The sequence below is a fragment of the Podarcis filfolensis genome (genome assembly GCF_964270895.1).
Source record: "Podarcis filfolensis genome assembly, chromosome: 14".
NCBI classification, from domain to species: domain Eukaryota; kingdom Metazoa; phylum Chordata; class Lepidosauria; order Squamata; family Lacertidae; genus Podarcis; species Podarcis filfolensis.
Genome location: NC_139616.1, coordinates 43868183 through 43880388, shown reverse-complemented (window position 1 = coordinate 43880388; position 12206 = coordinate 43868183). Strand labels below are relative to the sequence as shown.

At 41.8% G+C, this 12206-nt stretch overlaps 1 protein-coding gene across 5 annotated transcripts in view; it reads left to right on the top strand.

Moving 5' to 3' along the window:
* The first annotated feature begins 3213 nt into the window (after positions 1 to 3213).
* The window catches only part of LOC310749107 (multidrug resistance-associated protein 1-like), an 82759-nt gene continuing 73766 nt past the window's right edge, over positions 3214 to 12206 (top strand). For 3 of the 5 annotated variants that reach the window (XM_083585568.1, XM_083585567.1, XM_083585566.1), the window contains exon 1: positions 3214 to 3777. In XM_083585568.1, coding sequence (XP_083441694.1) covers positions 3727 to 3777 — 51 coding nt within the window. In that variant the 5' untranslated portion in view covers positions 3214 to 3726. Of the gene's footprint in view, positions 3778 to 9123; positions 9392 to 12206 lie in introns of those variants that run through there. The other 2 variants (XM_083585570.1, XM_083585569.1) reach the window with 2 other exon arrangements.

Below are 12206 nucleotides of genomic sequence, written 5' to 3'. Positions count from 1 at the left end.
TGACAAAGTGGAAGTACTTGGAAACTTGGGAGAAGTGATTGTGTCCTGCTGAGTTTCATGATACAGAGGCAAGGGAAAGCTGAGTGTAGTCGGACATGCACTCTGGACTTTAAGAAGGGCAATTTCAAAAAGCTTAAGCAGCTACTGGGAGAGATCCCATGGTCAGAAATACCCAGAGAGAAGGGAGTGCAAAATGGATAAGAGTTCCTTAAAGTGAAATATTGAAGGCATTTCCAACAAGAAGGGAGTGGCATCTAAAGAAAGCAGTGTGGCTGCATAAGGAGCTTACAGATGAGCTGAGATTTAAGAAGGGAATGTATAAGAAATGGAAGAAAGGAGAAATCACAAAGGAGTATACACAAGTTGCGGGGAGAAGGTCAGGAGAGCTAAAGCTCCGAAAGGGCTCGGGTTTGCAAGAGAGGTTAAAAATAAAAATAGAAATATTTATTTGGCTATGTTCGAAGCAAGAGAAGAACAAGCAAGTAGTAGGTCCTCTGCATGGAGAAATGCTATTGAGTGACAGAGAGAAGGCAGAACTACTCAACACCTGCTTTGCCTGCCTTTATCCAAAAAGAAAGCAGTGCTGAACTTGGTGATAACAAAATAAACCATGCAATGAGGGAGCTGCAGCTCAAGATAGGAAAAGAGGAGGTAAGGGAACACCTAGCTACTTTTAATTAATTTAGATCTCCAGGGCCTGGTGAGCTACCCCCAAGGGTACCAAGGATCTTGCTGATGTAATCTCTTTTTATTTAATCCTCCACACCCCAAGAATAACATTCAGTGCCACAAGATGCAGGGGATGTTTGGTTGAAACTTGATCTTCTAAGCACTCTTATTCAAGCAAGACCCAATAATTTCAATGACACTTTCAATCAGTGCTATTTTTCTAGAAAAAGGGGTGTTGGAACTCACCAAAAACACCCCCTTGTTCTCTTATAATAGCAGTGGGATCCACCTGAGAGGTGCTGGAACTGAGTTCTGGTGAGTTCCAGCTGAAAAAAAGCCCTGCTTTCAAATATTATTATTATTATTAGTAGTAGTTGTTGTAGTAATAGTGGTAGTGATAGTAGCATTTTCATTCTACTTTCCCAGATGCATCTGAAACAGCTCACACAACACAAGTCATTGTATGCATACTTGGGAATAAGCCCTGTTGAACAAGATTTTTTAAAACTATTCTACTTCAATATAAACAGACATATCTGAGGATAAATGCAAATAATGGATCAAAACATGTATATAAGAGGGGTTGGAAATTAATGCTACTGTAGAAAGCAGAACAACGATAAGGAAAGGAAGTGCAACCATTATTTGCAATTGACATGTGGGGGCGTGTGAGCAATGTAATGGTGCCATAAACCAATAAAATAATTTCTTTATTACTCTGTGCCTGTTAACTCAGAAAGCCCAATGGTGTCAGTGGAAGTTACTTGTTCCAAGCTAGTGTGGGTGGAATTGCTGCTTTAAAATGCAAATTTCTCAGCACCGTTCCTTAGAAGTCTAGCTCTGCATTCATTGGGGCTGCCTGCAGAAAAATGTATTTTGGGTTGCAGCCTGAAACTGTTTTAATATTACATTAATTTCCAAAGCATTTATCCAAAGCATATCTCTTTTCAGAACAGTTTACCAACCTCTTATTACTGTGTTTATTGAGTTGCAATCTTAAAAGATTACAAAAGGGGTGGAGATAGGGAAGTGATGATCATAATGATGGTGTGGTTTGGCCAGTACAGTGGTACCTAGGGTTACATACGCTTCAGGTTACATACGCTTCAGGTTACAGACTCCGCTAACCCAGAAATATTACCTCGGGTTAAGAACTTTGCTTCAGGATGAGAACAGAAATCGTGCTCCGGCGGCACGGCAGCAGCGAGAGGCCCCATTAGCTAAAGTGGTGCTTCAGGTTAAGTATGGACCTCTGGAACAAATTAAGTACTTAACCCGAGGTACCACTGTATTAACCTTATTTAGACAGGCTTTTGGTGCAGTGACTTAATTTCTTCTTTCCACCCTACTGTGCATTTGGGGTTGTTTCCCACTACAGATGCTGTTCGTCTGAGGTTGTATTTACCTAATTCTAAGACCTGCTAAGCAACAGATGGTTGTTATGACGTCCTCGATATGTAAAACCACAGAATTCAAAGAGGGAGTACTTTCTCTTTACCGTGACTGTATGCATATACATATGTATATGCATGTATACACGGTCTACATCCATCTGTCTCAGGAGACATTGGAGGAGTGTGACCCTGGGGGCGAAGTCAAACTTTTGGAAGGTTGCAGTGCCTGCTGAGGCTGTAGACACTGATATATGTGGCTGATAAATGTATATATCATGTGCATATATATGTTTGTGTAGGGTTGCCATTATTTCAAAAAGTTACATTTCTGACACCCGCAAAGTTGTTGAGCATTTTTGGGGGACAACCTGTAGAGACTGAAATATGTGGCTGATAAATGTATATATCACATGCATATGTATGCATACACATCATCTGAATAATTTTTATTTGCATTAGTCAATAAAATAAAATGTACTGAAGATAGAGGTAAAAACTTAACTATACAAAATACATTCTGGACGTTTACATCAATAACCAAATAATAGATCTTATTCTAATTGCCCCTGCTAAAATGTTTGCAGTTTTTTTGCTGTCACCTGCTTATCTTGATCTGCTGGAAGAAAGGACACAGTAGCAATGGTTGAGCGACCTGGTATGGATAGTAGTAGAGGGGCAAGAACCTCAAATCTTTATAAAGAGTGCAAGCTAGAAGCTCACGAGCTACTGATTCAATACTGCCATCTCCACATGGACAGAAGCGTTTTCGTAGTGGGATTTTTTGAAACTGACCTTCAAGCACAGCTGAAGGCAGTCTATCCAATCCAGTCTAGCCAAGCGCGTCTGTATTTTGGAATTGTTACAATTTTGCAACCAGGGGGCCGACGTGTCAAAATGACTAGATGGGAAATAATTACACCATGGGCAAAATGTCCTTATTATCGTGGCCAAATTAGTCTGTCGCTCGATATCATATAGGCGCTGTCTAATTGTATTATTATTATTATTATTAAATTATTATACACACATATACAGTCTATACACACACATTTATATATTCAATAAAGCAAATAATTCCATTAGACGCCTATTATTATTGAATTATTACACATACATATACACACATATATACACACACATTTATATTTTCAGTAAAGCAAATAATTAGATAGCGCCTACAGGATATCGAGAGACAGAATAATATTTTATATCTATATATAGAAGCCATGACTGTTTAAAGCGGCACCGTCGCGCTTCGACCGCACTGTGCAGACGGGCCCCTATCCAAGAGCAGACCCCGGCCGAAAGCAACGGGCCCTGCTGCAGCCCAGGGGGCCTACTCTGAGCAAGGCGCCCGTGGCCCGCTACGTGGCCTCCTCCCCCGGCCCTCCCGGTCTCGCCTCGCGGGCAGAGAGGCGGGCGAGGGCCGGGGAAGAGCAGGGCGCGCCTAGGCCGCGGCTGTGAGGAGGCTCATCCCGCGCCGGAGGGGGGCCTCTCCCTCGCCGCCCCCGACCGCGCCGCCCAATCAGCTCCGGCCCGGCTCTGCCGGCGGCTCCTCCTCCCCGGCAGAGGCTTCCTTTCCCTCGAAGCCGCCGCCGCCGCCGCCGAGCGAGGCAGAGCTTTCTCCGGCCAGCCTGGGCGAGCGCCGACGCCGACGCCCGCCATGGACGTCCAGCGGCTTTGCAGGGGCCCGGCCGGCTCCGAGCCCTTATGGGTGAGAGATGGGGCAGCATCCCCGGACCCAGAGGCCGGGCTTTGTGGGGCGGGAGGGGGGTCCCGCCTTGCCTGGCAGCGGCGAGGCAAAGCCCCTTTGTGTGCGCCGCCTCCACCCTCAGCAACTGGGATTCAGTGGGGAAACTGGGAGGGTGAGGACAAAGACACCGACCCCCCATATCTTCCCCTTTCTGTTTGCATCTCTCCCTCCCCCGGTTTTATTTTTCATTTGTTTATTACAGAGCTTGGAAAAGGTGCAGGGTTTTTTTGTGGGGGGTGTTTCTTTTTTCCCTGATAAATTTTTATTTTATTGGTGGCGGGGGGGGTGTGTGTTTAATGGCAAGCAGCAGCGAGGAGGAAAAGCTGCAATGTTTGGGGAGAGGTGATTTTTTGTGTGTGAACTCTGTGCATGCTCTGGGGAAAAGGAGGTCTTTGATAGCTCAGTTGGTTAGACCATGGTGCTGATAACACCAAGGTTGCAGGTTCAATCCCTGTATGGACCAGCTGCATATTCCTGCATTGCAGGGGGTTGGACTAGATGATCCTGAGGGTCCCTTCCAACTCTACAGTTCTGTGATTCTATGATCCTGGCAGCTGTGAACTGCTCCCAAGACCTACAAAGGAAAGGTGGTATTTTGGGGAGAGGTGATTTTATTTTGTGTGAACTCTGTGCATGCTCTGGGGAAAAGGAGGTCTTTATCCTGGCAGCTGTGAACTGCCCCCAAGACCTACAGAGGAAAGGCGGTATGCAGATTGAACAGGCCAATAAAGAATTGGGAGATGATCCGCCTCTTTTGCCTGGCTGCACAGTTCAACTATGGAACTCGCTGCCACAAGCTGTGGCAAATGGGGATTGGAAAAAATCGCAGGGGGGTAAAGCTGCCAATGGCTGCTAGCCATAATGGTGGCTTGTGCTGCTTCAAGGCTCAAAGGAGGCGCCATGCATCTGAATTTTAGTCTCTTGGGTTACAGAAGGCCAGCTGCAATTATGTCCTGCTTATGGGCTGTTGGGGTTTCTGGTTGATTCCTATGGTAAATGGGATGCTGGACTTGGGATGTTCTTCCCTGACTAGGGGAGTAGCTCCCCATTGAGCACACAACAGGGCCTGCTCATGAGTAAGCATATTTAGGATTTGCACTGCTAGGCAGCCACCCTTCACTCTCATTAACCTGGGAGTAAGCACAGTTGCATATGCTTCTGAGTCATGTGTGTGCATTTTGGGCTCCGTTACTGTTTTTCTGCTGCCTGCTTTAGTCTGTAATTTACACACACTGTAATGCTAAGCATGTTTACTTGGAAGCAAGTCCCATGGAGCTCAGTGAGGCTTACTCCCAGGTGAGTGTGCATGGGATCATAGTCTTTCATATACGTGGGCTTAACAAATTATGTTTAAAATTGCATTAGAACAGTCAGCAGTCCCCCATCTTCCTTCATTGCCATGAATAGACTGTGTTAAACTCATTCCAAGATCCCTGCATTGCAGGGGTTGGACTACATGACCCTCATGGTCCCTTCCAACTCTACAATTCTATGATGTTGCCAACTGCCCACTGAATGCAACCTGGAGCAAAGGAATCAGGTTTGCACCTGCTCTGCTTTTGCCTGCTCTCATTCAGGATCCTCAGGTGTTCGCCTGGCCTGCTTCTAAACGTGGAACAGTTTTCATAAAGCAGGAAAAGGGAGAAGCCTTTGCAACGTGTCTGCTTTTAAAAAAATATCTGTTGGATCTGCTTTCCTGGGACTGGCCGCCTGGCAGTTGCTATTGTAGCTAATCTCTGGTTCATCTTTTGTAGAAGTGTTGCTTTTGTGCTGGTGTCATGTTTAACACGTCACATGGAAGCTGTGTGTTTCAGACGGCATGTTTTACCCTCTTGCAAAACTTGAGAAGACGCCCTGAACTTGTTTTGCATTCCAATTCCTTTTTCTTGTTCTTGTTCTGAAGTGGCTTCTATCCTTAATGTGGTTAGGGCTGTCTTTGTTACGAAGCGATGTAATATGTTACACACACACAACTGTGTGCACCAACAGCTTATATAACAGGCCCACACCTAAGAGATTGTAATATTGGAGTACAGGGCAAGGAAGTGGTAAATGCTGCTGTCTTAACTCCTGTTGCTTTTCTAAAAAACAAAAACGTGTTTTTGTTCATTCTGTTCATTTGGATTTAATTTCTGTGTGCAGAAACTGCTTAGGCTGCAATCTTGTTAAGAAATAAACTACATTGAACTCTATGAACTCAGACTTTCGTCCGAGTAGACGTGTAGGTTTGCATTGTTAGTGGAAGTTTCTTTATTTCTGACATACGGTATATTTGTTGGCACACGTGTTTTAGAGAGAATCTGACACTTGGGGGCAAATACTTTTACTTTTCTGCTTTGTACTGCAATAATGAGCATTAATGCTCTTGAGTGATGCAGGTATGTGAAGTGAAGTGGCATGACTCCAGTTCGGCGAAAGTTTGCATGGAGAAATTATGTCTCATCATGACTTTCTCTTTAGAATTTCGTAACCAGTGAAAGCTGGAGGTAGTTGGTTTTACCTGGTTCTTGTCATTCGTGTATTGTGCATTAATAAAGTGGCTTTCTTATTAAATAAAAGGGGCCTTATTTGCTTAAAAGCATTCATGCTGCATAATTTTTGTAAGCTGTTTGAGGGTTATTTTTTTTAAACAAGCAAGCAGTATATAAATTGCATGAAAAAATGAGCAATATTTTTTTTCTGAACCTCTAAGCAATGTACAGTCTAAAATAACAAAACTCTGTAATTTTTTTAAAAATGCAGCCTAAAATCAGTAAGCAGCAGTATTAAAATAAAATAAAACAGAAATTAAGAAGATTCAGACACGTGAAACAGAGCCCTATCTTATGGGCCAGGGAAAACCTGAAAAGAAATATCCCATAATGTGCCATTTGATCCTTCTTTAAAAAACAAAACTGGAAAATCCAGGTGTTCAATCTGGCACCTCATATATGCAGAGCCCCCTCCCTTAGCACTGACCGTTTCCCTCCACTGTCTAAAGCAGCTGTTCCCAAACTCTGGATAATTTTGGCCTACAATCCCCATTGTCCCCAGTCACCAGTATCAGCTGCATGCATCAACCTAATGCCCTCCAGGTGTGGTTCAACTACCGCTCTCATCCCTTCCCATTGGCCATGTTGTCTGGGGCTGATGGGAGTTGTAGGCCAAAACCACTGGCGGGCGCCATGTTGGAGAAGACTTGGTCTAACTTTGGAATTGGGGCAGAGGCACCTTTCGCACACACTTGTGTGGCTCTGTAACTGCCATACATTAATTGCACTGTGTAAAAAAGCAGCCTTGCACCACCAGGAAGCCTGGCACTAATTTGCATGCACCCATTTGATCTGATGTAAAGCTGGGTGTGTCAACCTGCCTGCTCTTTTAGATCAGCTTCTGATGCCTTTCCCCGAGTGCACACATCCATTCTTTGAAAGAGATCAAGTTAGCTTTCATCAACCTGGTTCCTTCCAGATGTGTTAGACTTAAAAGTTCAAATCATTGGGGAAGGCTGGGTTAAGTTACCAGAGTGGAGCCTTGTCCTGTGTGGCAGGACCCTGTTTATGAAACTCCCCCCTGGGACATGGCAGTAAATTGATTGCCTGATGTTTTATGGATCCATTAAAGCATCTGTTGGCAAAGATTCCTGCTTTTTCACGCCTCCAGAGGTTGGCTCGATGTCTGTTTTTCCTCCCTTTGCTGTTTGTACTGTTCTTGCGTCAGACTTTTGTGGGTGTTTTATAATCTGATATTCTGCATGAGATTTAAATTACTTTGATGGAATATGTTTTTATGGGAAATTTGGGATATAAAGGAGTTAAATACAACATTTTATAGCTTACCATTGGGGGCTACAATTTTTTTTGCTTAAGCAAGAACAAAAAAAGTATTCCGCTGTTAGTAAGATATTGGTGGGAAATTTGTGAGAGTGATCAAAATGGGCATTTCTGTCAGCCACTTTCCTTTTTTTTTTTTAACCCTCCATGCTGAAATTTTAATAATGGTCATAAGCAGGGTGGATAAAAATCAATGATTTTTTAAAAATAAAAAATGGATTTTTTTTATATAAATTTTTTAAATTTAAATTGGATTTTTAAAATAAAATGTTTTTGGAGGAAAAAATCTTTCTAAAGATAGTTTTCTATTTAAGTTACATTATAGTCCAAAGGCTATTTATCAGGAAATAAGAATTTGTTTTAAGTTTTTCATGTGTGTTGAAACTCAGCCTGGTTTAAATTGTTATTAAGGAAATGATTATTTTTCTCCTTCCAATAAAGTACAGCACAAAAGTTGTCCAAATATAAACAGTTAACTTATTAAACCTCACAATAATTTCATAATGATCTGTCTATGCATTTCTAATAGTATAACCAAATCAGTAATTTTTGATATAACTGTAAAAACTACTCTGAAAATTTATTATTCCAAAAATGAAACCTTCATCTGGATGTAAATATTAAGATTATACCAACAGGAATGTCTTTCTGTAAAAAAAAAAAAAGATTTAAATCAAGTCTTATTGACTAGTGATTTAAATCAATTTGATTTAAATCAAATCCACCCTGGTCATAAGGGAATTTAAGAATATGTGCAATACTGTGGGTTACTGCTTAGGTAACTGGTTTGTCCGTCCTCAGACTTGTGCAAGGGTGTATACAATAACAATAATTTCATAATGATCTGTCTATGCATTTCTAATAGTATAACCAAATCAGTAATTTTTGATATAACTGTAAAAACTACTCTGAAAATTTATTATTCCAAAAATGAAACCTTCATCTGGATGTAAATATTAAGATTATACCAACAGGAATGTCTTTCTGTAAAAAAAAAAAAGATTTAAATCAAGTCTTATTGACTAGTGATTTAAATCAATTTGATTTAAATCAAATCCACCCTGGTCATAAGGGAATTTAAGAATATGTGCAATACTGTGGGTTACTGCTTAGGTAACTGGTTTGTCCGTCCTCAGAGTTGTGCACGGGTGTATACAATATGGTTCCTCTCCCTCATGCAGATATTATGATTTACCACTTGCTGTCTACCTGCACCTGAAAATTGCACAGAAGACTCTATATATAAGTGATCTGTTGCTGTTGACTGAATGAGCGTTCAGAGCACTATTTGCAACAAGAAAGGAGAGAGGGATCTGACTTACTGGGATCACAGTGCCCCGTGGGTGTGTGGGTGTTCATGGGGGTGCGTCCCTGCCCCTGTGGTGCTTGCAATTGCTAAGCCAATAAATAGGTTCTTGCTCTCCTGACTGGGTAAAGAACCAGCAGCTTTGAAGTCTCACTTAGCTGCCCTTGTAAAGTCAGGATAAGTTGTAGCTTGCTACTTGGCCAAAGGTTTGTGACTAATGAAGGACTTCTGAAGGTTGGAACGCTTTGATAACTGGACCCACCGGCTGGGAAATAATTATTACACAAGCCAAAGTTGCAGCGGAGACTTGTTGAAAGGGAGGTTCCCTGTGGAGACTCAGATTTTCCTAGAAGGCACTTCTTGTGTGTTCTGCCTTGCTTGCGATGGCAGTGTTGGTATTACTGTAAGGAAACGTGCCTTAAATTGGACTCCAGTTGTGTGCAGCTAAACAAAATTGGTAAGGGGTGTTTGTGCAATGCTTTCTAGAATACTTCTGCTATGAGGCAGCTCTGTAAATTAGAGTTCTTGTCGGAAATACACTAAAAAGGATATACCAAGAGCTCAGGCCACAAGTTTCAATATAAGGAATAATTCCTACTCGAGAGTTGAAAAGAAAACATGTATATTCTACTAAGAATAACAGTTTGAAGCTGATAGTAGATTTAAACACAACGTGTAAGTACGATAGTTTTAAGGTAAAACGTTTAAATACAGGAATAATGTAGTTTCAAATATGTAGTGATATAATATAGAGGTACATGAAATACCAGTGCACAACAATTATTTTGTACAAGTCTCAATGGCAGTCAAAACGCTCAGAGAAACGCAAGAAAACTTGGGAGCATTCCATTATCTAAGACGCATGTCGAAAAAGAAACATAAAAGAATTAAATGATACAGACTTCCAACAGATTTATAGTCCTCAAAAAACCGAGCTGAAGAAGGCGTTTACTCCGAAACAGGGCCCTGTCCTGGTCACCACTACTGAGTCGTACATCTGATTCACACTCCGGATACTCCTTTTCGGCCCTATTTGATTCTTTATTCCTTATTCTGATTCTATATAATATGGACTTATTTTGACTGCCATTGAGACTTGTACAAAATAATTGTTGTGCACTGGTATTTCATGTACCTGTATATTATATCACTACATATTTGAAACTACATTATTCCTGTATTTAAACGTTTTACCTTAAAACTATCGTACTTACACGTTGTGTTTAAATCTACTATCAGCTTCAAACTGTTATTCTTAGTAGAATATACATGTTTTTCTTTTTAACTCTCGAGTAGGAATTATTCCTTATATTGAAACTTGTGGCCTGAGCTCTTGGTATATCCTTTTTAGCTCTGTAAATTAAGCAGGTAAATAGATATGGGGAAAACAAAATGTCACTTGGAGAAGGATCTGAAATATTTTCCTGGAAGCTTGAATTTGTTTTACAGTCGTACCTTGGTTGCCAAACGCCTTGGAACTTGTATGTTTCGGCTCCCGGGCGATCGAAAACCGGAAGTGAGCGTTCTGGTTTCTGAGCAATTTTCGGAAGCCAAGCATCCTGCGCTGCTTCCGATTAACTGCCTTGGTTTTCAAATGGTTCCGGGAGTCGACTCCCGGAACGGAAATTGTTCGAGAACCAAGGTATGACTGTATTCTGGATTGTTTCCTTTGATGTTTTAACGTGTTGTAAACCGCTTCGGAATTTTTTTCCTTAAAATATAAAGCGGAATAGAAAAGAAAAAAATAAGAAAAAGAAATTTCATTGAGTGGGAAACATTGCCTATACTTTCTACTGCGGCACCAGTAACCCATGTTTTAAATTGGCCTGGAGCTTGGGGAATTTCTAACACTGCTCCCCACTAGAAATTTGCTGTTTACATTTCTGTACCTGCTTTGATTTTGGTGCAAATTTGTGGGTTCCTAGTTCCACTGTAGAGCTGCAGTATTATGCACTCTAGACTAGAAAATTTGGGCCTACTTAAGCCAGTTAGATGGGCATGGTGTGGCACAAGTTGTGTTATTCTCCTCAGCCTCACGGTCAGTGCTTTTTTTCTAAAAAAATGTTTAGGGGTGATCTCATTTTCCTACTCATATGGAAATACTGCCCCTCAACGAGGCCAGACTTAGATTCACAAAATGTTTAGGGGTATGTGTACCCCTGCATCCCCCCAGAAGAAAACACTGCTCAGGGTAACTATTAGTGTGCCAAGAGCCCAAAGTATTCATAGACAGAGGGGCTGCCTGGTGTGCCTCTGTGTGACTCACTGCTCTGCTCTTCCTTTCTGTGTGCCTCCATTTGGGGCAGGTAGTTCTGCCTCCAGCCTACATCCCGTGTGTTTGAATAATTGAGTCACTGCTGATGCAGACAATGAAACGATCTGTTCTCCGTGGAGGCTACCTGTTGCCTCTCTGTAGCAATTGCTGATTTCAGATTGCCTCCATCTGGTTAGAAGGCATCCTTCAGACGGGTAACTCTTGCAGAGACGGGGAAGGTGGGCCTATCTGCAGATGGAGAATTCTTAGTCTTCCACACAAGTTACTGTATTTTTTTGCTCTATAAGACTCACTTTTTTCCTCCTAAAAAGTAAGGGGAAATATGTGTGCGTCTTATGAAGCGAATGCAGGCTGTGCAGCTATCCCGGAAGCCAGAACAGCAAGAGGGATCGCTGCGCAGTGGTCCCTCTTGCTGTTCTGGCTTCTGAGATTCAGAATATTTTTTTTCTTGTTTTCCTCCTCCAAAAACTAGGTGCGTCTTATGGTCTGGTGCGTCTTATAGAGCGAAAAATACGATAATTGTTTCAGGTGTAAGAGCATGTCTCTAACATTGATTCTCAAAACACACGAAGGCCTAGAAGTTTCAAGAATGCAGTCATTGGAAGAAGCCTTTCAACGCTGAGTTGGCTGTGGGCAGAAAGAAAGGGAGTTTATTGTTTGTTGAAGGTCATGCTAACTCCCTGCTAAGTTTCCTTTCTTAAAGTTTTTAGCAAAAGTTTCCATTGGTGCAGTATGCAAAGTCCAGCGTGTCTAGTTTTCAATATGTGTGGATGTCCCTTTCCTTATACTGTAATAACTGACTGAACATCATGCACTCTCTGTCTCGCTTCTGTTTTTGGCTTTTTTCCAGAGTTTGACCAGAAAGCCAAAACCTTTACCCAGTTCCATTTAAGTCCTGCCTTGGTGGCCTTAATTAAAAGAGCAATTACTGTTTTCTGATTCTGCTGTTTTGCCTGCTAACTTGTAGTCGTTCTAGTAATGGTTGAAAAGAGAATGT